Source organism: Atractosteus spatula, chromosome 2 (genome assembly GCF_055471065.1).
Source record: "Atractosteus spatula isolate fAtrSpa1 chromosome 2, fAtrSpa1.hap1, whole genome shotgun sequence".
Classification (NCBI taxonomy): Eukaryota; Metazoa; Chordata; class Actinopteri; order Semionotiformes; family Lepisosteidae; genus Atractosteus; species Atractosteus spatula.
The window spans coordinates 32137746-32165603 of record NC_142707.1 but is presented as its reverse complement, the minus strand read 5'-3'; the positions used below and the strand labels follow the sequence as shown (position 1 = coordinate 32165603).

At 36.9% G+C, this 27858-nt stretch overlaps 1 protein-coding gene across 1 annotated transcript; it reads left to right on the top strand.

The window, feature by feature from the left end:
- Positions 1 to 1682: 1682 nt before the first annotated feature.
- On the top strand, positions 1683 to 27562 carry serac1 (serine active site containing 1). Its single transcript, XM_088908438.1, has 17 exons — positions 1683 to 1720; positions 4995 to 5121; positions 6903 to 6939; positions 7177 to 7313; positions 9736 to 9825; positions 11198 to 11329; positions 12634 to 12755; positions 16425 to 16553; positions 17131 to 17244; positions 18742 to 18904; positions 19323 to 19473; positions 19977 to 20118; positions 21553 to 21653; positions 22698 to 22795; positions 24847 to 25029; positions 25450 to 25593; positions 25790 to 27562. Exons 2-17 carry the CDS (start codon positions 5031 to 5033, stop codon positions 25927 to 25929), a joined length of 1974 nt encoding a protein of 657 aa, XP_088764564.1. The 5' UTR covers positions 1683 to 1720; positions 4995 to 5030; the 3' UTR covers positions 25930 to 27562.
- Positions 27563 to 27858: the final 296 nt, after the last annotated feature.

Here is a 27858-nt window from a genome sequence, read left to right as displayed (position 1 = left end):
CACAGACTTTACACTATGTATAAACTTCCCAATGAGGCATCCCAGAGGTCTAACATCCTAACCACCCAGAAAAACCCCAGACTGCTACCAAGTACTTGACTCTTAAATAATGCCTACAGAGGTCCAAAAAAGAGATAAGCTGCCTTCTAAACTAAACAGAATATGATCTGTGGTTCAATCTCTCTTTGTAAACTCAGTTATCACAAAATGAATGGGAAACTATGTCCCTATTCTAAAAATACACCCAATAACCAGGGGAGGCTGTTTTTAACCAAGGGATTCTTTACACATGAAAACAAAGTTCCTAACAACAACAAAATAACAAACTCTCTTAACAGGGACACTTAAAAATAAAAACTTAGCTCCAATCTGGTCTTTCCCGATGATCTGAACAAGGAGCTCTTGCCTTCAATATCTCTGTTTTTCTCCTTCCTTTACCCTGTCTTCTTCACTCTCTCTATCTGTATCTCTATTCCCTGTTATTCCCTGTTCCTGGACTGTTGATTGACATTTACCCAGAATCTATTTAACTAAGGTGTACAAAGGTAAATTTTGCAACTGCTTTGCTCACTGAATCTGGGACACCTAAATCTCAGCAAACATTCCCTTGCTTTGAAAATGGAAATGTTGACACAAGCCAGGTGCTCTTCATTGTACAGTATGTAGATTCACTTCATAACAACCTTTTCCAAAACTGTGCAGTTGTACTACCATAACATGATTCTAGATAGATTAAACTTCATGAATTAACAAATTATTCTAACCATTATCTGCTCGCTGTGTCAAAAAGTGATTTGGGTAGAATTTGATTTGGCTTTACAGTAATGAGATTGCATTTTCAGATTGTTTATTTTTAATATTATTATCAACAATTTATTAAGAGTTTGCTCCTTTATTTTTGACTAAACAGTTCTTAATAGGTGATCAATTAAAAAAAATATTTGTTACGTGTATTTTGCACTTTTCATCCAAAAGATTCCCAGAGCACTACACACAGATTGGGACCCCCTTCTGGAGTGTAGCTGTGCAGTAATGGATTTACCAATTGAATTAAGAGAAGTTTAGGAAAATCAACTTGTATAAGTCCAGAGTGGAGCTCAGGCAGGACACTGGGACACCTACTCTTTTAAAATCTGCCACGGGATCTTTAATGACCGAGTAATTAGGGCTCCAATTTAATGCTTCATTGCAAGAATGGAACCTCTTTCAACACAGTAATACCGATCAACATATTGCTGCACTCGTTTGGAAATTGAGGACCAGAGGGAAGACTCTGGTAGACTAGTAGCCACCTACTGGTCTACCAACACTACTTGCAGAAACAATCTGGATTTCCCTGTAGGTCTCTCACTCCAATACTCCACAACCCCACATCTGAGAACCACTGCTTCAGGTTATTCTTGTAAGAGTTAGGTACAGGTGGGTTTGGTGTCATGGTTTTCTTTTCCAAAAATTACATAATTCGTATTTTCAACTATTTTTTTAAAAAAAGAAAAGGAAAAAAAGCTTTTAGGTGATAAACACTGATACTTCGGCTTTACTTGAGCACATCATGGAATTTAATAAAACAAAAAACTACCAACTGCTCAAAAGTTGTGCTGATATTTCTAAACTTACGGTAAATTAATTCAAAATATAAAGGTTTACGGTAGGCGATGACGTAGATTTCCTGCGACACGTGTCGCCAACATTGGTGAAGAGTGGACACTATAGACAGTAGGTGAGCGATGTGGAAATGCTAAAGCTGTCTGCGAAAAAAAATAAAAAGGCTTCTGAACATTAAAACTCGAATAAATAGAGAAATTATTTTTGAGATGATTAATGCTGCAGTTGTAAGCTTTGATGTTTGCCAGTAGTTATGTTATGACACGTATTTATCTTTAAGCTACAAATGTAACAAATTAACTGGCGTTGCTTTCAGGGCTTTTGAGCTGTTCTGAAATACAGTGAAGACGTTTTAAAATAATTAGCCTTCTTCTATGCACGGGCAAACGTGCAGAATGATATCAGTAGTATTAAAAGATAATTCCAGTTACTAGTTTTTCATAAGTTTGCACAAAGTATATTGCTCGCCAGAAGTGTCATTAATCTAGCAGCTGTACTGCGTGTAAGCACAGATTTGTCAGGTTTTGTAAATGTAAACTTTGTGTTGCATTCCGGAATCCAGAATGGTCAAGAAAGAATGTACATATTCACAATGTGAGAGCTATGAGCTTTATTTTTTCAGTTCCCTTTTTCGAATAAGAATAGAATCGCAGTGAAAAAAACCACTAGAAGTTGTTTGAATTTGAGTCTACTGGGTGTACAGGTACGGCTCTCGGAAACGTTTTTTAAGCAAGTAGCACCCTGTTCCCAATTTATATAAATTATCGTTGCCTTTGGTCTCGTTTTTCACTGAATGAGTTCCAGTTAAATATAGGCGTTTTTTTCACAAACATATATTAAGTATTGCACGTAGCTGATCTCATTATTTTAACTTTTCTGCTTTTTCTGTCCCTGCGCCATGCCTTCCCCCCTCACCACACCAGTAATTTTAGGTATCTTATTTTTTATAAGCTACTGTATGTTTGCTGTAGCGAAATGTATCAACAGCTGTGTAGCATGTAATATAACACGTCTTCTAGCATAGATACAGCCTTGATAGTTCTTATTTGCTTTTCATTGCTGTTTTTGTGATACAAACAGCACCTTGCAAAAGTTTTCAAACTTTTTCTATGGGGTCCCCTTTTGTGAAATTACAAAATGATGCATGCACAATTTTTAGACTTAATCCTGATTTTTTTAAAGCTTAAACCTGAATGCTCAAACTAAAGACTTCTAAGGGCAAATCAGAGTACACATGAAAGAGTACAATGATGTGCTCACATGTCAGAGTACAATGAAAACTATAGAGAAAAAAAATAAATTTTGTTCTTTGCATAAATATTCAGACTAGTGAACTCAATATTGGGTAGAAGCACCTGTGGCAACAGTTACAGCTGCATATCTTTTTGGGTAAATCTCTCCAGCATTTTACACATTACTCCTTGTTATATTTGCTCAAGCTCTTTAAAGCTCTGTGGGCATTATTTCTAAGTCACTACAGTATACTGTAGATGTGGCCATCCTGCTAAAGAGGGAATTTACATCCCGGTTTTATGTATGAAGCCTGTTTGTTCCACTCAGTCTTAACAAGCTTCCCAGTCACATCTAATGAGAAGAACTACAGTGATGTGAAAAAGAAAGTACACCCTCTAACGATTCTATGGGTTTATATATTAAGACTTATCTGACCTTCCCCTCGTCCTCACCAAGTGTTAACAGTAGAGAAATCTAACCTCATGTGACAGATAACACACAATTTTACCAAAAAATCAGTGGTGCACCCTGTGATTTAGTAATATGTGGAATCCCCTTTAGCAGCAATAACCTGAAGTAAACATTTCCAGTCTCAAACCTCACCTGGGAGGAATTCTGGCCCACTCCTCCTCACAAAACTGCTTCAGCTCGGTGATGTTTGAGGCCATCTGTTTATGCACAGCTCTGTTTAGGCCCCGCCACAGCATCTCAGTGGGGTTGAGGTCTGGACATTGATTTGGCCATTCCAGAATCCTAATTCTTTTCTTTTTCAGAGATTCGGTTGTAGGTTTACTTGTGTGTTTTGGATTATTGACCTGTTGTATAATCCATTTCCGGCTAAACCTTAGCTGTTGAACAGATGGTCTCACATTTTTTCTCTTGAATGCACTGGTATAATGAGGAATTTATGGTGGACTCAATGGTTATGAGGTGTAGATGTCCTGAGCTGCAAAGCAACCCAAATCATTACCCCTCCACCTCCATGCTTGACATTTGGTATGAGGTTCTTGTGGTGATACGCAGTTTTGGGTTTTCGCCATACGTGTCATTTTACTGAGACAGCTAAACAACTCCACTTTGGTCTTATTTGTCTAGAGGACATTGTTCCTGACATCTTGTGGTTCACTCAGGTGCTGTTTTGCAAACCTCAGTCTTGCAGCAGTGTTCTTTTTGAAGGAGGGTTTTCTCCTGGCTATCCTTCCACTAAAGCCAGTCTTTTCCTAGTGATAGAATTGTGAACTCTATTATTTACCATATCGACAGAGGCCTGTATATCCCTGCATGTAGCTTTGGAGTTCTTTGAAGCATCATACAGTCTGATCTCGGGGTGAATTTGAACTCCTGGGTAGGTTGGCAACTGTTTTGAACTTTCTCCATTTATAAATTATCTTTCTCAATGTGGAATGATGGACTTCACATTGTCTGGAAATGGCTTTGTAACCCTTCCCTGACTGTTGAGCAGCAAAACAATTCTTTCTCTGAGACTGTCACAGATATCTTTTGACCTAGGCATGATGTGTTATCACAATTTTGAATGCTTCAGACCAAACTGGCAGTTTCTGATTTCATGTACAGGTTGGAAGCACTTCCTGCTGATCAACTAATCATGTGCACTTGTTAAGCAGCACCTGATTCTAATTACCTTCTTAACTGATAATGAAGCAGACAGGGTGCACTTACGTTTTCACACAAAGCTTCTGAATGTTGGCTGATTTTTTTTGTTTAATAAATGATGACCAAGTAAAAAGTGAGTGTGTCATTTGTCTCATTAGGTTAGATGTATCAACTGTTAGGACTTGGTGATAACTACAGTAGGTGAAGGTCAGAAATGTCTTACTTCTTAAAACCATAGAATCTTGAGAAGGTGTACTTTCTTTTTTAACATCCCTGTATCACATAATACTGCCATCATTATGTTTGGCAGCAATTGCATTGTGTTGAGTTTCTGTCTGATAGACCAAAAAAGTTCCTGTTTTGTCTAGTTTGACTACAGTACCTTTTGTCTCATGTTTGCAGTATCCCATGTTGATTTGAGATTAGTTCAGTACAAGTACCCATTGTGAAGAGATGGCATATTAGCTGTTTTATCCCATTTCAGCCACTGAACACTTTCAAATGCTAATATGTTAAATAATGTATTAAATGTTTTATTTCAGGTTACTTGTTACTTATACATATTGTGTATTCAGAGGATGTCTGTCTTGGCCTACTGTATGATTTGTTCTCGGAAAATGAGCAGTTCTACACCTGGAGTGAAGAGACTTTTGCTGTGGAAGGATATCTGTAAGTAGTCTATTACATCTCCCCTTTCTAATATGAATTACACTTACTTAACATGTTTCATGAGTATTCATTCCACTTAATTAACTTGGCCTAAGAAACTGGAGTGTACATGTGGTTGATTCAGTGAAATATATATTCTAAGGGTGGCTGAAACTGAACATTTGTACCATTTACTATTTTCTGTACAAGAATTAACCCTTTGCCTGCACTGAATGTCCTTTATTTCTACAAGGCAGTGAAATATTTATCTTGCCACATGACCTCAGATGAAGAAAAGGCCTTGCTGCAGGGTTACCTCCTGAATAAGGTGCTTATTGACGAATAGCTTGTCTAACCTATAATATTATTTATTCATCTTTATACAGTCTAGCATCAAGAATTCCAAAAGGTATTTTTTGTATCTCAGGAGGCCCCAAGGTTATCGGATCCTAGCCCTCATTGCCCGTACTGCCCATGAATGCCATACTGGTGTCTAAAGATTCAATAATCTTAAAGGCAAGAATGACATTTTCAAAAGAAGTATCCATTAATTAGTTTACTATTGATTGATACTGTTTGCAGACAACAGCCCTCTATTCTCACACACAGGTCTGTCACACTCAGTCCAAAGAGATGTGCTTGCATAGTGAAACAAATACACTTGGTCAAGACTGATCATGGGAACTGTTAGGGATTGAAAAGTATACTACTACTGTATGTACTAGCTTATGAATCAAAGGGCTCCAATGCTATGTTGTCTTTTTTGGTGTGCCATAAATCTTTATATTTCACCCCTTATAATGCAGGGAACTGTGTTTAGACATACCACAGTTAAAACTCCTTTCTATATTGTTTGGCAACAATAGTTTTATAGAAAACATAGTTTTATAGAAGTACTTTATTGTTGTAAAAAATTGTAAAAAAGAAATAGATTTGAATCTCCCTCCCCAAAATAAGCAATGTTAATTGAGCAAAAATTTTGTTATAGGACCTTATGGGTTTTGCCAATGAAACAAATAAAATTACTGACCAAACTAGGAGGGCCCCCTCCTGGGAAATGAATAAACTGTCTGAGAAAGTAACACAGAATATGATTACCTGAAGAGGATGAAACAGAACTAAACGACACCTAGACATGCACATTCTCAATTTGTCTACATTTTTTGTTGTCCATTTTCTCGTCTCTGTTGGCATTCATTTGGTGTGGAATTTCTTTTCTGAAAATAGTAAGTTAAGTGGAATGCAGTGTTGCTTGCTTCTCAGCCACACCATGTACATTAACCTAATGCTGTGATTAAGTGTTTAAGACTTAATAGTTCAATCAACAGTTTAAAATGTTCTGTTTGGATATAGATGATAATTACACTATCTGTAGATAAGAAAGTGATGACTTACACATAATTATATATTTACTGTATATCCTTTTGTTATTTTGACATGTGAAGATTGAACACACTGATAAAACAGTTAAAACCTACAGTAAATACCTTTGAGTGACATTGGCATGATGTTCTTTCACCATCATTCAGCAATGACATTGCATATTATATTTAATGTGTGCTTCTTAGCTTGATTTTCAGTGTCTGTTTTCGAAGTGCAATTCGATTGGGCCATTCGATCTTTTTTTCTGCACATTTTAGTTACAGTATGCATTCAAGTAAACAATAGAAAGTGTGTGATGCTTGACGGATCATGGTAAATCTGAAGAAAACAACATTTAAACCTGTTTTAGACATTGATAAATTTGGTTATACACTTTAATACTGAGGAGGTGAATAATGCATTTCTCTTTTTGATCATAGGTAAAATGATGAAGTTGTCCGGGGCTGTTATTTTAGGGTAAGGTCTGTTTCTTACTGGGCTTGCACCTTGCACATGGCAGGAGAGGAAGCAAGTAATTTTCCATTCACCGGCATCAATAGCATGACTTCCCAAGCAAAGTTTAATCAGGCTCAGGCATTATTCAAAATCCATCTCCAGGAAATTTGGAACAGAATCGATTTGAATATAATGGGTGTGGTCGTTACCAAATGTCCATGTGTGCTGCTAACAGCTGCTGCGTCTTTTCCTTTCCAGTGGCTGTGTTTTTATCACATATGAGATTGTATCTTTGAACAAAGCAGTGACTGTCGATACTCAAGCTGTCCTTCAAGAGAAGCTTAAGTCATATATCTATCTCAACGCCGCCCCCTTCAAGGAGCAGGAGACCTTTGGTATGTTTTCTTTTCTGTGCTGGATCTGTCTGCTTTTTTGAGTTAAGCTGTTCCCTCAGGCACGCTGTCTTGAAGTGTCCAGTTTGGTAGTAAGACTGCTTAGTAAGTAAGACTGCATGAATAGAAGCTTGGGTCTAAATCTGCACTGAAGGATGGACCTGGCGGGGACACTGCGACTGTGGCCTGGACTGACTGATAGCGTAGGGTAGGAAAATTAGAGGGAGCTTTCCTTCCCTTGTGACAAAGCCACCCACACATGATTCATGTGGATAACTTTAATGAATGCAATTTGACTTCTGTTGTTTTTCAAGGTAAAAAGTGTGATTGAGGCACACAGAGACGTTATTCTTGTTGTTGAAGTTAATTAACACATGCCACGGTAGAACTCAACTGTTTAGGCAGAGAGCTACTTTTTAAGGAAATTTTAAAAAGCAGACATTACTTTCGATCTTCAGTCCTTCTTGAAAGTCTATTTATTTAAATGTATCTGTTGTCTTACTTCTTCGTGCTAATAGACTGTTTATTATAGAATATGAACTTGAAAAGTAGAGGAGTAAGAGAAAACGTAAATAAAGCTAAATGAAACCAAAGGGGAAACTTAGAAATTGTTGCAGTATGAGTGTAATTTCCTTGAAAATCTTTCCAGGACTGATAGCTCCAGAAGGCATAGATAAATATCAGGTCCAGATTCAGGTCCCTTTCATTGTATTATGTGAACCATGAGAAAATCCATAGGAAAACAAAATCTCCTTGCAAAGAAATGTACAGTTTAGCCAATGATCAAATCATATGAACTCATTTAAAGCAGGCATGGACACTGAAAGGATATGAATATAACCCAAGAACATAGATGTGAATGTTAACTGGTGAGGATAAGCAAAGGCAGTGTAAAAAAATTGACTCTCTGCTGCAAGGCTGAGGGCTCTGATATTTTTTTTATTGTCTGTGCTTTTCTTCCGTTTGATTAAGTATATTTTAAGTCTTCTGTGCTTCTAAAAGTTCCTTCTAGCTTAGTTTTTTTTAATTTGACATCTAGTATTTCTTCACAGGCTTCCCAAAGAAAAAAGGCTTAGATTTATGTTGATATCTGTATCTGTCTTTTCTAATGTTTGGGAAAAGTGTGTTATATCTGATATGTGATGTATATAAATGTAGAGGATAGCAAAGAGATTAGACCATATTGTTTAGGATTGCATGTCTTGCATGAGTATTCATTTATTTTTTTCATTTTTAAAAACAATAGTAGTATAACAGTAAACGTTCTATTAACATAATAGTACAGCCTTAAGCTACAGTACTTGTATTATGTTTAGATCTCCTTGTAACCTTATTATGAAGGAAAGCAAAAACAAAACATTTTTGCAAACTAGTGACACCCATGTATACGCTGATGCACAAAGCCTAATGCATTAGTGTTCAAAATCAGCAAACCTCAAGCGCATTATAAAAAATAAAATCCTTTAGAGATTCATTTGTCTCAGTGGGGTGGAGAATTTCAGTAAACAAATTATTCCTGTTTTGCATTTTTCATATATTTTGTTAATAAAAATATTTTTGCCCCTTTGAGTATGAAACATTGTGGCTGTAACATGATTTGTAATTGCTCAGGAGGGATAAATACTTTCTGTATATATTGATAGATCCATAGGCAAGTTAGGTAGGTTTCTGTCTTTTCAGTATGGCTCTGTTGTGAGCAGGGCTAAAAGGAAGCAAAAACGAATAATGCAAGTAGTGGTGTATCTGTTGAAACCAGCTAGTGACAGTTTGTGTCATGTTCAGATCAAAATCTATAATCTTTAAAGGAACAAAATATGTTTCATTATCTTTAACGGTACCTCAATACTGCTTGTTTAGTAGCTGATTTAGACTCTAAGTAACAATCTGTTTTTCTGGCCCACACAAGAGGCAACACACCAACACACCAGTGTAACTCTGGTACACTGAATTAAAAATACACTAATTATTTAGGCAATAATTAATCTTTTAGTTTAGTATTACATTTCTGGATGTATCAGTGTAGTTATAGACCTTTCTAGGGATCTAATGCATTACCCGTTGTGTTTCTGCATTATTTAATAGAGCTTTTTCCAGTCTCTTTGGAAAAGTCTTATATAACATTCTTTTCCCACAGTATTCAGTACAGTAATGCAATGTACAGTACAAGAGCTGTCTTATAAATGGTGCACTTTAGTGTTGGCAAGGATGTACTGAGTAAGCAGTTTCTTTTTAAAGCAGTGTGATGTTATTCAGTGCTTAAGTGTTTTTCTTGGTTTCATTTAGTGTTTGAAAAAGACTCTGAAAAAGTCAAGATAAAAAAGATGGTAATTATTTATTTTTATATTGTATGTTACAGAATAGGATATTGAATACTTTAATCATTGTTTGTCATTGTATGTTCACATATTCATGACTTTGTCCCCAGGCATCACATACAAGGTGAGGAAGGAGCTGCACAGAGCAGCAAGAAGATTGCTAGAAACATCTACAAAGATCCTTCAGAGGCCTTTGGATGGTAAGAAAGTTTCCCTGATGTTACAATTGAGATGTTCTCTGAAAAGTGCAAAACAACAGCTTAAAACTGTGAAAAGGGTCTTTCATGTGAGGAGTGAAAGTGTCACAAGTGTCACAAATAGAAATGTCTTGACACTCTTTTAGAAGTCTTAAAAGAGCAGATGCTCGTATTCCTACTTGTAAATGTTGATAAATAGTTTTTAGGAAGCTTGAAATCTTCTCCAACAATACTGAACAGAAGGTATTCAGATTGCACATTGCTGTTCTTCACTTATTCCTATAGGAAAGCTCATTGAAAATTCTCATCTGAGATTTTACCTTGAATCAGAAACTGACAAAAGCTGCTTACCTTGAATACTATAAACAAAGCAAGAGCTCTCTTTTAATCTTGTAAAAAAAAAAAGTCAGACAAGTGCATAGGCGTGTCATAGAAACATACTTTGTTGGGGAAGAGACCAATTGGTATTGCTGGCTTAATAATACTATTCATATCTAGTTTTTGTGCTCACGTTTTTTTACAGGAAGTCATAACTCTATGAAAACAAAATGCACATGGAACCTTCTATTGGAACACAGCACTTCCTCACAGTATCCATATTACTGTGCTTATGAATCTGAATAAACTACGATAGCCTTACCCATAGTGCTCCTGTCGTCAGGAAGTTTTGGTCTGTCATAGACGCACCAGAACAGTTTAAAAAATTAGGCTATGCAACTTTCTGCTCTGAGGGTCTGCTATTGTACAGGTTCCTTAAAGGTCCAACCCTGCTATTAATGGATCAGATTAATGTCAGGAAACACCTGCTCCACTCTTCCTGTGCCATTCTGACCATTTTTTATAACTCTTGCTGTTGTGCTGCAATTTATTCATTATTAAAATAGCATGATTTTTACAGAGGAGATTTATCCCTCCATACATATTACATTTTATATTGTGCCTACACAGGTGCAAAGGTACAGTATTTGTAATTTCAATACTGTGACACAGTAGTTATTCAATATTTTCCCTTTTCCAAAACATATGCTGATAGCAGTATTCTATTTTTAATGGAGTTTCTAACTGGAATACCAGAATGACTCACATCCTGTTTAGTATAAATTAACTCTCTCTCCCATTTGTTTTACTTTGCTTCCTTCACCAACTTATGCAGCAGCTGCCTTTTACTCAGCTGAGCAGGTTATAGCCAGATCTGTATCTCAAGCGCCAAACCACTCAATACCCAGGCTAGCTGAAAACCCTTGAAAGACTTTTGTGAAAATAGCTATCCTTCTCTTTTCTTTCTTTCGCATTCAGTTATGTAAATACTATATGGTTTTTGGAAAAGCATTGATGCGCTGAACACTGTCTTTCGATGACTTATTTGCATTGAAAGAACAACTGAGCAAGCTGGATGTGGACCCCCATGAGTGCTCCCTCTGGCTGCTGCTGAAGAGAACCCGCTCAGCTGATCGAGACGAGCGCCTGCAGGCTGTCCAGCAGCTGGCGGAGAACTCGCACTGGCACGGTACGCAGGAAGGGCTGCAGGATAACTTGAAGCCCACTATGCGCTCAGTCGTATTCCTGTTTTTTTACCTTGGATTGCACAGTCGTGTCCCGACGTCTGCAAATGTGTCATTGGCAAATAAAGTTCTTCTGTGCTTCTGTCTGGCCGACGGGCTCTTGAATGGCAGGAGAGCGGAGCGTTGATGAAACTGAGCCTCAGGTTACGTGCAGTTTGCTTTGAAATTAACTGCACAACTGACTAGGATTGTGAGGCGAATCTAGCTAGCGAATGGGCTTCTCCCTGCCCAAGTACCTACTACCCAGAATCCACATCTCTGTAATGTAATGAGAACTCCCAGTTCTGTTGCAGTAGCTTGGGGAATGACAGGCTGGAGTCGAGTTACAGGCTTTACAGGCTTGCCGACAGCTTTATTGCCTTCTCATTAAAGAGAGATGAAGTACAGACATCTGCTGGATGCAGGGGAAGATCCGTTAGTTTATGATGATAAGTTTGTGATTCCTGTTGTTTTAGTTGATCAGTGTTATTTTAATTAAATATATTACCTACTTCTGCTCATTTTATCATATAAGGGAGGGTTATGTATGTCTTTTCACCATACATACTACTGTATATACTATACTTTAGTCCACTATCAATGGTATAGGGATGGACTCGTTATATACTGTATGCGAATATGGCTATTTGGGACACTTCTCTGCACCAAATCTTTGCAAACATCAAGACCCCGTTAAACTTTTCTTAAAAGGGTGTGCAATCACAGGAGGGTGAAACAATAAAAAAAAAAACCCAGAGGGGTTTTGATTAATGTCCCAGCTGAACTTTCAGTCACTCACAGAATGACAGGCAACTCCAGGGTGGACCAGAACAATCAGCCTTTGTCAGCACATTAAACATCAGCCTTGGGAAAAATAACTAAACAGGAATGGAAGGGGAAATGCCCATATTCAAAGAGTGTCAGGGGAGCTCTAAAGCTCGGAATGTTGATTCCTCATCGAACAGACTGGGCCTGTACTGAGCCTTCTAAATCCTGAGATGAGGGTGCTTTGGAATTTTTTTAACACACTTTCCTGCAGCCCCTGGTTGTGTAAGCCAGGAGCTTCATTTCATTTGAAAGAGCAAAATGATAATCCCCTGGGTAACATTTGGAAAAAAAAAAACATTTTCAGTTTCCCCGATTTCTGAAAATACCTCATCAATAGATTAAATGTGCTTTTAGTTAGTTGCATCTGGGTTCTTCCCCAGGCATGCCAAACATTAGACTTATTTAACTCTATTGTCATTTTAATATATTGTGTATCTTGCAGATTACCAGTACAGAACCGTGGCCCAGGCCAGTGATCACCGAACAGCAATCGGTTTAGCTCGCACAAAAGATGTGGACCTGCGCTTCTTTCTCCCCCCACCTCTCCTTCCTGCTGTTGATGATGTGGGTATACATAGTTTTTTAATTTGAAAACATGACGAGGATCAACTTGGAAATAGAATTGAAGAAAAATAGCAAAGGTTGAATGAACGAAGATCCACATGTAGACGTTAGAAATTGGATTTTGTATATTCAACTAAAACACTGTGATATTGTTTTTAGGTTATTGTCCCCGATGTCATTGTGTAAAACATTCTTCTAAACCCTGTCTCCTTTATATCTAATACAACATTTATTTGATTTAACAAGAAAGAAATCCATCTATTCATTTTCTAATAACTTCAAAAAGCACAGGTAATAGGGGAGCTGGAGTCTAACTAGGCAAGCAACAGGCACAAGGCAGGGTAGACTCTGGACAAGACGCCAGTCCTGTACATAGACACAAACACAGACATGCACACATTCACAACAGGGATGTGTTTTCTCAGAGACCAATGGACCTACCAGTATGTACATAGACTATGGGAGGAAACCAGAGCACCTCTAGGAAACCCTCTTCAACACAGGGAGAACATACAAGCTCCACACAGATAGCAGCCCGGGAATTGAACGCGGGCCCCAGTGCTGTTTGGCAGCAGTGCTAACCACTGTGCTCAAGAAGGAAATGTTTTTTCAAAAATTGTGCTAAGATAGCAAAGTTGTAAAGCTTTCAGTTCTCAGAGGCACCATTCTCTGAGACAAGGATAACAACAAGAGTGGCTGTTTCTGTTCACTGCATCACTGTTTTGTCTGGGGTATGAAAGTGGAGGTAGGATTCAGTTTTGGTCATAGAAAGACTTCTCCATGATCTCAAGTAGGGAAATTTCCCTCAGTTGCAACTGGGCAGTAAGATCCTTATCAGAACCAATTTCTTTTTTATGTTCATGAACATGCATTAAACATTTTGTTGAAATTCCAGATGTTAACCCTGGTTCAAAATTTTAACTTCTTTCATGATCAAATTCATTCATGATCAAAAATAAATTTGCACACCAGTCTGGTGCAATTTTACCTTTTCCTCTTAGCAGGTTTGCTGACGCTCTTTCAAGCTGCTTGGGATTGCTTATGGACAGCAGTTTTCAAGTCTTTCCAGAGGTACCCAATAGGATTCAGTTCAGGACATAAACCACTCCAGTGCTTTGGATCATTAATCCCCTGGAAGGCTGCCCAAAGCATGATGCTGCCATCTCAATGCTTGACTGTAGATTAGTGCTAAGTGGCTGGGAGATGTGCTGGGTCTGCGATAAACCTGACTAGTTGTCATTCAGATCAGTTGTTTACAGTTTGACCTCATCTGACCATATGACATTTTGCCAATGGTTTGCGAGGCAGGCTTTGAGATGGCTTATTTTTAATAATGTTTTTTTTTTCTTTTCATCCTGCCATACAGGAGAATTTTATGAAGTGTTCTGCATATTGCAGACTGACATACATTTTCTTCCATCTCAGCCATTAGACACTGTAGCTGTAGCCTCACAGTAGTCAATTTGGAAGATAGATGCACCTCCCGCTTGCTTCCTGTGCTCACGGGGATATTCAGAGACTTAGATATTTTCCTCCTGATCTGTAAGTTTCAATAACTTTATCCTTTACTTGGTGTGAAAGCTCTGAGCCTTTGAGTCTCTGCTTGGAATTTCCTACTTGACCAAACATCCTCACAGAAGCAGGTATTTGTATTGTGAAATCATAAGAGCCATTATTATTGCACACAAACACGAGGCACTCAACTAATTGTGTCTCATTAGGGTAATTGTGTCTACCTACATTTATTTAGGACTTTCACAGTAAATGGTTTGAGTATTTAAGCAATTGTGGCTTTTCCATTGATCTTTCATATTTAACATCCAAACTGGCATTCTGTCCAGGGTGTATCCTGTCATGCTCCTGTTGCTTACCAGGATAGGCTCTGGTTGACCTGCGGCCTTGTGTTGGATAAAGCGATTGGAAAATGTATGAACAGATTAAACATCTACAGTATTTACATGCTCTGTGACATATGTTGAGTACTGTACATAACAAACATTAATTGCTACTTCAAAGTGTCATGACTGCAAGCTTTAAAGCACCAACATACAAAAACTCTGCAAGGGTCTGAGTATTTTTTCAGTGCACTGTATGTACATGTTGTTCTAAAAAATGGACAGAACAGATTATTTTAAATGGTATGATTGCAAAATGTATTCAATTTTAATGCCACATCAGAAGTCTTTTGCAATACTATAGAGAACATTAATACTATGTTCTAAAAGATTATTACCCCATTTTTTCTGAGGACTCACTGAGAAGCTTTAAAGGAAAAACTAGGTCCAGTATACTGTCCGTTTTTGGTGTCATTGGCTCTGTTCCTTTGCAGTTGAAAGTACTTTTTTCCATGGCTTCAGACCCAGAGTTATATATGGATGTTGAGCTGGTAGGAGAGTCCAGGTTCACAAGTATCAATGAGAATGTTTCGTTTATATGTTGGAAAAATGCCAAATTTATCACACATGAGAAAATAAAATAGCAGGATCAGATCTTGATTTCTTTATGAAATCTGGCTGTCACCATAGTCAACGTGTTGTGTGGGCTAATACATTGTATACAGTGAAAACTAATGTAGTGTAATTTCCTGGATAACTACATGCAATGCAGGCATCTAGTTTGAAGAAACCAAACTAAAGTAAATATTACAGAGAAAGAATATGAAATGGTAGGAAAACAAAATAAATCCTAAGACATTTAAGTCCTAAAATTATTAGATAACTGTTAAAGTGATGCAAAGGAAGAAGGACCAGTAGAACAAAAGACAGGCAAGTGCAGACACCAAATTATGTTTAAGTAGCAGGAAAAAGGGACCTTTAACAACATGGTTTAAATTTAAAAAAAGAAACTACAGGCTGCAGTTACATAGAAGAGAAGGCTAACAGAAACTTATTCCAAGTGTAACAGAAAAAATGTGAATTTTGGGAATGAATAGAATGAAAACACTACAGGGTAAAAATGTCTTACACAGTGAATACGATGCAGTAGCTTCTCTTCTGGAGCTGTATTCACAGGTGTGTCTCAACCCAGACCTGGTTTTGCAGACTGAAATCTTTGTCACAAATGATTTTTTATTTGATTTTGAAGTAACAATAAGAGCGCAAGAGCAGCTCAATCTCATTTTTGGTTTTTGACTTCAAACATCTTTTTTTATGTTAGGTTAAAAACAAAGTCTGACGAGCAGTAAAATTAGGCAGGCCTGTTTGTTTGGCTGACACTTTTATCCAAAGCAACTTGCATTTTTTCAAATTTTTCCCATAGCGGGACATTTTACTGGAGCAAGCTGGGGGAAGCATGCTGGGGACAACAGTAGTACCCAGGGGATTTAAACCCACGATATTCCACACGTTGAGAGCCATGGCTGCTCCTACACCATATTAGCAGCATGTCTATGATCTTGACCATTTTTTTTGCACATTGATACTTTATTTGAAAAAATCACTGAAAGTGAAATGAAATATGGTGCAGGTCTCACTTTAAAACCGAAGGCAAGTGGAATGGCAGAATAAAGAGAACTTTCAGATATCTTAAATATTAAAAGGAATAACTTCTTATCTTATTGCAGGTGTTTTGTGTGTGGTTTTTAGTGTCCCAAGCTGCTCTGAAGTTAGATTTTGGGCTGTAGGTAATGAAATGAAGATTACTTCTTGGTTTTGATTTGGAACCTTTTAGAGTTACTCCATAGAAGACAAGCTGAGACAGCTGCTGGCGTCTCTGCCTCAGTCTGAGGTGGATCAGTGCATGCAGTACCTCACTTCTCTGGCACTGAGGGAAAGCAGTCAGTCACTGGCAGCCCAGAGAGTAGGTGACAACACCGTCGGCATCTTTTATTTTCACAGTTCACAGTGAATTGATTTTGATTTTTGTGTTTGTTGTGGATTCTTGCATACTCCTATGACGTTATCATCTCTCTAGCTGTGCATGTATTTGTTCCTCTAGTGTGCTTGGCTTAATTTTCCTGCCTTGCTGCTTCACTTCATGCTTTGCTGGTGTTGTAATGCTTATTAACTGATCGTGTATTCTGTTTTATCTATTTATTCTTTATATCAAAAGGAAATTAATTTAAGCAATTGTTTATAATATTATTTTTAAATCTGTGCACATATACATATTTATTAATATAATTATGTAACATGTAATCTTATTGCATTCACGTGTAATTACAGTCCACAGAAGTTCTCAACAATAATCGCATAATCAAATGGAAGCTTCTCTCTCCGGTTTTGCCTAGGTCAGAACCTAGTAGAAAGAAATGTTCCTCTTTGATTAGATTTCGTTCACGTCTGCTCGGTTGTGTGATTTCATTGCCTAGTGTGGCAGCACATTTAAAAATCTGAAGAAAATTCTCAAGTTGAAGCATGTTCCTTTGTGTCTTTAGGGGGGGCTTTGGTGCTTCGGAGGCAATGGGCTACCTTACGCTCAGAGCTTAACGTCGGTGCCTTCAGAGAAAGTGGAATCTTTCTGTGTGGAAGCTTTGGTGCAGCACTCTAAGGTAACAAATTCTGTTGAGGTAGTGGCCAGAGAGAGTGAAGTGGTGGGCAGTCAGTGGGTTTGCAGTGATGTAGTGGGATAAATTAAAGTCCTTGTTACTATAGTGTTTTAATGCTAAATAAATTTGTCAATTTCAGAGAGAATGGGAAATGAAGGAAGGGCTAACATGAAAATGTCTATTATAGTTGTTCTCTGAATGTGCACTTTTTGCCAAACGGCTTAATGCTGATAACCCAGTTAAAGTTTTCGGGGCGTAGATAGTGAAATTAAGATTATTTAGATTTGGACCCTTTTAGAGTTACTCCATTGAAGACAAACTGAGACAGCTGCTGGCAGTCAGCATCTGTTGTTCCCTTAATGCTCTGAAAAACAAATGTTGCAAAAATAATGAGATTCACCTTGGAAAGCTCCTACATTTCATCATTGTAATGAGATTACTGTGGTGAGAGAATAAAGCTGTACATTTTTGTTGCTGTACCAAATTTAAGAAACTTTGTAAAACAGTGAAACATTTTTACTTTTAAAGGTTACCTAATTTAAGTCCCAGCAATTGATAAAATATTATTTATGATCTGACACAGAGGATACGTATCAAAACAATTAATCAATTCCTTGCATTTATGTAGTGCTTTTGAAAGCTACAAAAACATATGTCCAGTAAGATCTGGAGATACATTGTGAAATTTTATTTTTACATTTAATTCCTGTAAAATGGTGAATTAGATGGCAAAGAAATAAACCTAGTGCTGTATACTGTATAAACAGAACAAGAAGAGGTTAATTCCAGGCAGAAAAGTAGATTGCAATAAAGAACACATAGAGCCTTCAATAGCCAAAACCATTTTTTTCTTTCTACTCTTTAACCTGGAATTAAAATCTACTTGTTCCTTTTGAGCCAGCATATTGACGCAGCTTCCTACTCAAACCTACTACTCTAAAGGCTTTTATAAAATTCAGTATTGCATGAATTATTTACAGCTCCTACATGTCAGTTATTACCATTTATGTTCTTGGTTCTGCACTTAAATCAGAAAGGTTGCCTCAACCTGATTGTGTTGCATCAGGATCATTTTCTCAGCTCATTTTACATGTAATGTATGATCTCAAAAATTAAATACAAAGGCTCTGACAATGAAGACAGTTTCATGTGTATTCAATAAGCAGATAACAAAGCTTTGCATCAATTTCACAGTAATAGTTTTTGTATATGGCTTATTAAGGGGTAAGACCATTTTAAAAATAGAAAATATTGTGTAACAAAGCATTATTCACTTGGAATATTTGCAAGAAAATTACCATCTCTACCTAAATGGATTGGTAATAATATTTGTAATTCTGCATTATTTACGGTTTCAACATCCTTTGATTTTGAAAAAGGCTAAATTGTTAAGTGTACTGATGGTCCTTTTTATGATTGTAGTTCATTATTGTACTGTAGTTGGGGTGGTATGTGGAATCTTCATGCATTCATGGTGACAGAAGATGTTTCTGTTCACAGGTTCCTAGTCATTGTGAAAAAATTGTCACAAACGGAGGTCTGCAGCTCTTACAGAGAGTGTACCAGTTCCGCAGAAATTCCCAGAAAATCCAGACGAACATCGTCCGCATCATAGGCAATTTAGCTCTATGTACAAATGTGCACTCAGATATAGTTCAGTCAGGTGAGTAACAGCTGTCTGCAAGGTCTTAATGAAAGGGTTTAGACTTGTATTTTACTTCATTTTATGCTTAGGCTTCAGTATTTGTCACCGAGATTATATAGGTTACTTTGATTATTGATTTCTCGAATGGCATTGAAGTAACAGAAATGAAGTAATGCTTTGTTTTCTGTCCTTTTCCTATGGAGCCTTGGTGCCTAACACACGTTAGTCATGAGTTGACCCACATTATGAGAACACAAGGTGGCATCCTGTGATAAGATTTTTTTTTACTTGTTTCATTTGGGTGGATGAGATGTTTAGTGCATTCTCTGATACAGATGACAGAAGCTCTTTTAAAGTATTCACAGGATTACTAAAGTACTTTGTGACATTCTAAATCAATACCCAACATTCTTTCTTTTTTAATGCTGTGATGCAGGTTGGATTTCTGTCCTGGCAGAATTAATGAAGTCTTCACATATCATGCAGTCCTCTCATGCAGCCAGAGCCTTAGCTAACCTGGACAGGGACGTGGTACAGGAGAAGTATAAGGATGGCGTGTATATTTTACACCCACAGTGTCGCACAGGGTGAGATTACTGGAACTTTTCTTCTTAGTCTGATTCTATTTACATGGTAAGATTGTAATAACTTTGTACACACCTGTTGGGGTCTTAGTGAGAATTTCAGTTCCTTTATTTTGGTGCTCACAGCTGTAATCTTTGTTGTTCTTCAGGTTTATGTTAAGTAATTTTTCAAGTAATTAGCTTTTATAAGTGTAACATAATACATTGTTATAATCTTATTACAGCATTATTATTATAACATTGTTATAATCTGTTTTAAAAAGTGAAGTTTGCAACATGAAAACTATACTTAAAAACTGATCAAAATAACATTTATATTTAACTACATATAAATGGGTCCCATATAAACTACATTAAAAAAATATACATCTTTCGCCTCTGTGATATGTTGCAGATATTAGATGTTCTCTCTCTCTTTCAACCATTAGAGGTTCAATGTCCATCAGTGCTGAAAGACACCGATACTCTTTCTGAGCTTCACACTCAAAGTGTCTTGCCCATTCCAGCCAGGCAATGAAAGCAGATGTCCTCTTCGTTCATGGCCTGTTGGGGGCAGCTTTTAAGACGTGGCGGCAGCAGGACTACATCCCTGTACGAGATGTGGCAGCAGAGAGCTTGAAAGATGACTACACGGAATGCTGGCCAAAGGTAACCTTCCTCAGCAATTTAAAGGCTTTTTTTTAGGGAGAAGTCTGGGGAAGGTGGTAATATTTAGCAAAACAAACCCCCTGCAAAATCACAATTAAATTTGAGTTTGCTTATAAGCTACTACCAATGATTTGGAACGAGAAGAGGGTAATCCATCTACAACTTAGACTTAATTATCTGTTTTCAGTGACTCTATATCTTTTATGGATTGCAGTGAGCCATAGCCTTTCCCAGCCCCACTGGTCAGACTTCACTTTGGACAGGAAACTAGTTAATAGCAGGGGTCACATGTTTATGTATTCACTCATACACTCACACATAAGGGGAGCAGTTTAGAGATGCTGTTTTACTTGGGCACCATGTCTTTAGGACTGTGGGGCAAAAACTGGAGTTCCTAGAGAAAACCTGAGACTCCACTCAGAACGTGTCCTAAGTACAGAAATGACCTTGGGACCCAAGAGTGGTGAGGCAGCAGTGCTCATCATGGGGACACCCACTTGAAATCATAAATCATTATCATCATTATATTGGTCTATCTACTGTATATAAAATGTATCAGTTGCATCAAGGCACATTCCAATAAAACAAAGCAAAATGCAGTAACTAATTAGAGACTCTGGTCTCTGGATCATAACAATACCATAATAGAATAATTGTGGGGGAAATAAATGAGAAAAAAGTCTGAAACTATAAGAATGGAAATGTGCCACAAAAGATTTCACAGCTCTAGAGAATCAGCAGTGCACGTTCAGTAGTGTCCCATCCATGTGCTTTAAGACCCTCTGGAGGAAGCCTGAAATTAGATCAGAGCTGAAGTGCTTCTTCCCTTTAGCTTATATAAGAACCTAGCTGCTAAGACTATACTGTATGAGAACCATTCTTGCTGGTAAGCAAACAGAGCTCTGGTTTTATATTCTCATTAATGTCGGTGAACACTCTAATATTTAATTTAGTTGTGCTTAAATTTGATCATTTTTTCTTCACCATCAAAGGAAACAATATGAATTTATTAAATCAGAACTGTTTTTATTTTCTTCTTAAAAATCAGTCACTCAAATCATCCTTTTAGTGAGGTGTGTATTGTTTGAAGGCTTGTAGGAAACCTAGAAAAAGCAATTTAGAAGGTTTATATAATTGCTTTATGTTAAAATAAATCAGATGAAGGCAAAAGCCTTCTCAGAAAGGCATTGTCCTCCAGCTGTGTAGTTGGAATATAAACGCCAAGTAAACACATTTAAGATACTTAATTCAAACTGATGGTTGAGAAGAAGAGACTTGATCATTTTAGTCTGTCACTTGCCTCTTCAGTACATTTCTTCATTGCTGTTAATGGAGCACTCTTGCTTCACCTGTCTGGCGTTTCCCTGAAGCATGCCATCCATTACAGTGGGTAAGTGGTAACTTACTGTTTCTCGTCTCTTCCTCAAATGTTAGACGTGGCTGGCCGCTGACTGTCCAAACCTCAGGGTCCTGTCAGTGGAATACGACTCTCATCTAAGTGACTGGAGAGCAACATGTCCTGCTGAAAAAGAAAGGTGCGCAGATTATTTGAAGGAATTACACTTTTCGTTATAAAAATTGTAAATGGTAGCACAATTTCATCAGAAGAAAAAACAGTGAGGAACTAAGACAATCTCAGATTTAAACTCTCTTACAGTACTAATAGTATGGGGTTACAGCAGACATTTACAGTAATTGAAGACATAAAAATTAAAAATCTGAAACCTTCTCATTGCCTTATAAAGAGAATTCCCTTAGATGGGGAATTAATCCTGGGAATTTAGAACTTTTATTTTTCATAACCATGTTTCAAGAAATCTTCACTTTGACTGATTTTTGTCTCCACTTCAGTGTTTCTAGTAAAATAGAAAGTTGATTCATTCGTCCCTTCGTTAGAAGTGTTTGCCCCATTGACAATTTATATACTGTATATATATCTTTTCATGCTTGTTTTTACCATTTACCATCTTCTTCTGTTTCAGAATCTGTTTCAGAATATACAAAGCTGTAACAGTTTATCATTATGAGAATAAAGTCTTATAATTAGCAAACTCTTGTTGTGCTGATTAATTATTCTGCAGATCAGTTTGATTAGTGCTTGACCCAACATGTTGATTTGGACTTACAGTAATTGTAGGTAGCCAGGCTGTTATAATTAACATAACTTTGAATTACAGTAATACTACTGTACAGTAATACTACGGGCTGTGCAGTGGCTCTGTGGCTAAGGATCTGCGCCTGTGGCTGGAAGATTGCTGGTTCATATACAGAGGCCAGCAGAGGAATCCTACTCCATTGGGCGCCTGAGCAAGGCCCTTAACCCCAACTGCTCCAGGGGCGCCGTATAAATGTCTGACCCTGCACTCTGACCCCAAGCTTCTCTCTCCTTGTCTGTGTATCTGTGTGTCTCATGGAGAGCAAGTTGGGGTATGCGAAAAGACAAATTCCTAATACAAGAAATTGTATAAGGCCAATAAAGTGATCTTATAAGGAACAAGTAAAGGGTTATTCCATGATCTTATCTTATAAGGAACTAATACTAAATTAACTGATCAGTGCATCATTTTTATTTTTTGCAGAAAGTCTCTGGCCTACAGAAGTCTTGAGTTTCTCAGAAAGTTAAAGGCTGCTGGGGTTGGGGATAGACCTATTGTCTGGGTGGCACATAGTATGGGAGGTAAGGTTTAAATTGTTTGGAAAAGTTCAGAAGTGGAATCCTTTTCATAATCTGGCACTGTTTTGTGTTATTGAATTGTAAAAGCCCTGTGATTAAAGTTTTCACCTGTTTTCTTGTCAAAAAGTACAGAGTGCTAACTTGAGCAGTATCGGAATTGTAAAATCACTAGCATTATAGTAAATCTCAATTTACTATAATACTAGTATAGTATCAATCTCCTCAGTTTTTTTGAAAGATTTTGTGATTTGTGTGTGTATTTTTTTACAATCTAGAATTGTAAGCAGGTTGTGTTCAAGTAGTTCATGAAAGTTAAAATAGTCATATTTATGGAGGAAACTGTGACTGTGGTCTTGAGCCTTTTGCGGCTTTCAGCTGAAGGAGGCAGGGAGCACTGTGTAAGAAATGCCATTCACCTGCAGGATTCAGGGGGTCTTAAGATGAGAATCAGTGATGTCAGACAATCCAATTAATCTTTGCATCATTACAACACATTCAAAAAGTCTGTGGAAGTTAAGCCCCTGAAGTTCCTAAAATGCAGGACACGGACACTCTGTGATTTTATAAATTGTACTTTAGATTTTGTACTAAAGAGATTTAAAGCTGCTTATCTCTTGTGCTCAAGACAATTTATAATGTTTTAATTATTGAACATTATTTTCATTGGAATATATATTTTTATTCAATAGAATTTATGTATATTTACTCATCCTGCTAATAGTGGATTACTAAATCCATAACAGCTGCAGTCAAATCACCAAAATATAGTAAACACCTCATATATGAATCAGTTGAATGACAACATCATGTCTGGTAAACTCTAGCATCAGTAAAATTCTGCAGTGCCATTTAGTTGATCATATCTCAGAATCTTTTCTTAAGAAGATATTTGCATTCCTATACTAAAACAAATTGGAGCTCATCTGGAATCCATAATTGAACAACATAAATGGCAATTGCATGATTTCATATGACCTGGATGTGATCAGTTAGAGTTTAGGCTGGAGACCTTGCCAGCAAGTGCTGCTTAACAGCTCCTGAATGATGGGGGCGAGTGCTATCATCTATCGGAATAAATGTGAGACCAGTAAAATGTCAAGATTGGTGAAGAATTTTGTGTTTTTGTGTCAAATCTGTTAGGTAACAAATGGTAACACTTTGCCTTCCATAGAAATACAACCAAACAAATAAATCTCTCCTTTTACAGCATATCTACAAGATATTATGTCAACAGTATTTCTCCAAATCTTACCCCAGAGCCTCACCTTCTTGTGTATATAGTCCAGAAAAAGGTTCTCCAATCTTCACCTTCATATGTAGCATCCAAGGCCTATGTGGCACATTTTTTTAATTTGATACTGTTGAAGATATCTGTATAATATCTGCATCCAGACACCTATGACATGTTAGAATTATCTTCTTAGTTGAATAGCAGCGAGTCCTACAAACACGCGTAGATCTTGAGAAAGAATCCTAGGGAAAGGTGTCATAACTCTTAGGTGTCTGCTTCATGTGAGGTCGTGTGGGGTCCAACTGGGCTGGCCAGCATCTTCTAAGATCATGAACAATCACCCTACACATACAATACTGATAAGTCATGCAACATGTGGTATTGAGAATCCTTCCTGCTGGTGTCTTAGGATTTCTTAGGATATATTTCCTCTCAGCTTATGATAACTAGTGCATCACTAGATGCAATTTAGCTTAAGGTCTGTTTTACAGTTTTTATATCTTATACAGTATGTCTTTAATCAAAGAATTTCCAGTTTCTGGGGGGGTTTTCTCTTCCATGACAAGGTGCAAGGCAACTTACAGAGACTACAGGGTGAATTATGCTACTCCTGCAAAGACACTTATGATAGGCCTTGCACTTAACCTCTCCTCCAAAGAATAGAACATAAGGAAGTCAAGTAAAAAGAATCATTGATTTTGAACTGGGCATCTCCTACCTTTTAATGTATGGATGGCATGTTCAAACTGAATCTGTTTGATCTTACAAGTTTGAATTTAGCAGTTTCTCTTTCAACCTTAGATGTTTTTCCTTATATTCACAGGTTTGCTGGTCAAACAGATGCTCCTTGATGCCTTAAAGGACCCTGACATGCAGTCCTTAATTAAAAATACACAAGGAATAATGTTCTATAGTGTTCCTCATCATGGAACCTCTATTGCTGAGTATTCAGTCACTGTCAAATATTTGCTGTTTCCTTCGGTTGAAGTCAAGGAGCTCTCCAAAGGTAAGGTCACTTCTTAAAGTCTTAAGTAAAGTTTTTATTCACTTTGTGTTATGATTGGATTTAGTCAAGTTAGTAGTTTAGGTTTAATATTTTCCCAGTGCTAAGAAGTATAATACATACTGTATGCTGTTTGTTATGATGTATGCAAACACTGCCCTAGTTGTTTTTTCCTGAGCTTACTAGTAATGATTTATTTGTTTTGCTCTCAACTGTTAGCTGTTGAAAATATTTGATGTTTTAAAAGGGGAACACCTTCCTGTTGTTAGAAACATGGAAATGACCTTCTTATATATCAAAGCCATGTTTACAACATTTCAGTGGCATATTTTAATTCTAAGATAATGGAATTTCGATTCCATTTTAATTCTAAGTAAACATGACAATTTTTCTATCCATAATACATCTTTTCCCATTTTTCAGATTCCCCTGCACTTAATGAACTCAATGACCGCTTTCTGTGCATGGCCAAGGACAGGAAGTTCAAGATACTAAGCTTTGCAGAAACACTACCCACCAGCATCGGTCCTATGGTGAAGATGCATGTAGTGCCAGTGCAGTCTGCAGGTATGTGCTTAGGCTGCTGTGGGGAGGTAAAATAGATACAGTATATTAAGGGAAATTAATAATAACTTAAATTAAGCAGCACAAGAAAAAACACATGGGATTGTATATTGTGAATTTCTTCTCATTTGTTCAGGAAAACGTAGCACTTGATTATTTTTGATGTAACGTTTAATCATGTTTACCATTAATTTTTCAGATCTGGGGATTGGCGATCTAATTCAAGTGGATGTTGATCATCTAAATATCTGCAAACCCGAGAAAAAGGATTCTTTCCTTTACAAGCGCAGTTTACAGTTCATCAGAGATGCGCTGGAAAGCTACATCAACAATTCATAAAAACTTATTAGTGTCGATAAGGACAACATATTGAAAGCACCTTCCCCAAGTGTTCATATCATAAAATTACAACTCAAATCCAGCGTATAAAAACCTGACATTATTTTGCCATATTGCATATGTATAAATAAAGATTTTGTCATATTTTGTTACTGAAAACAGATCTATAACATTATTAGTATTCAACAGAACATACTGTGTGTTATGAAAGTTTGATAACAAAGGAAAAGAAACTAAGAGTTTTGTAGTGTTTGCATTTTTAATAGCATACTGTATATGTCAGTGTTAATTAAGCCTCAGACATGGATACATAAATTACCAAGAGTTTACTATTTCATTGAGCAGGAAAAATAGAGCAGCGGTCTGTGTACAAGAACATAACTTATAATCTTCAGGTGATATATACTGTATATTTGTTATTATAGAATGTCTTTACTTTTACATGAACTAAATATTTGTAAAAGATACTAAGTTTACTGTTTCTGTTGTAAAATAGATTATTCATGAATAATCTTAAAATGTCATTGCACAGAAATGCAAATTAATTTGCATTGAGGAAAAACTATAAATTATTATTATAAATGATAAGAAATATATTTAACCCATGTTTACAAACCCTGGTACCAGATCTCAAATAAATATTCAGAAGTATAATTCCATTGCACTTTATATTCAAAGAATATCACATGATATTTGAATGCCATATTATAGAAACATTTTTTGCATTTGTATTTACATTTTGGGAGTTGTGTGGTTATTAACATTAACTGTGTGGTTATTAATACTTTATGTCTCTTAATGTTGCTTTCTCCTTTAGAATATTCTTATTCTTTAAATGTCCACCTTGTACCTACTTACAGTACATGGAATCCTGTGAAAGCCATTCCAATTACAGTATATACTATGTGAACAACATCCGGAAACATTTCCTGTCTGTATTTGCAGATATTTTGTCTGTCTGTTATTTTATAATATAATTGAAACTTGTTTATGAAAATCCATCAATAAATGAGAGACAACAAGCCCCTTACACTAACATATAGGCTGTTTAACAACAGCAGGCCAACAACCCCTCCCCACACACTTGTGGGTGAGATTATCAATGTGTATAATATGAACGCTTAAGGTGAGGATGTGAATTATAATTAATAATAATAATAATAATACCCACTGTGACTTCATTAGCATGTGTTGTGAAAACTGGTATACTTGTATAAATCTGTAAGGACACTGCACTTCTACAGTGTTCCAAAAAGACACTAAAGATCCTCTCTAGTAGTAGTCTACTAGGATGCTGTGGATCCACTGATTACACACTACAGTATGATCTGGACTGGGATGGCCAGTCTCCAAGGAAAACAGTTTGCTGCTGTAAGTGGTGTTAATGGATCAGAGGATGTTGATCCTCTGTACCAAAGTTTCCAAACCTGCTGCACCCCAACATGGTGACCAGGGACACTGTGCTGTATGAAATGTTGCCCTTCAGATAAGACACTAATTTCCTGACTACTTGGTTGTTAAAGATTACTTGATAATGTTAGCCAGGAATTCATTTGGCTGCAGGTACGCATCTTAAATGATGGCACATTCAAAGATGTAAAATAAAAAACTACTGACTTTCACATTCTAAAAAGCGCTTATTGTGTATATGACAATACTTATGATCACTGGGATGAACACAAAATATGTTTTAGGTATGTTTTGATATAATGAATATCATGTTATGCATGGAATTACCCAAAATAACATCTATTTATTCATATTAATCGCAAGATTCTCAAATGGATTGACTGTAAAGCAAAAATAAATCAAAGGTTTAGCTTTGCTGTTAAAATACTTTCAGAGATCGCAGCATAGTTCAAATAGTAAAGAAGGAAGATGCAATCCATTTTTAAGGTATTTTTTTCGCTCGACGGTGTACTTAAAGAC

Coding starts and splice junctions, on each gene's coding strand:
- serac1 (XM_088908438.1), top strand. CDS start 5,031: ATGTCTGTCTTGGCCTACTGTATGATTTGTTCTCGGAAAATGAGCAGT. Junction 21,654..22,697: donor TGTCCTGCTGAAAAAGAAAG/GTGCGCAGATTA, acceptor TATTTTTTGCAG/AAAGTCTCTGGCCTACAGAA. Junction 22,796..24,846: donor GGTGGCACATAGTATGGGAG/GTAAGGTTTAAA, acceptor TTATATTCACAG/GTTTGCTGGTCAAACAGATG.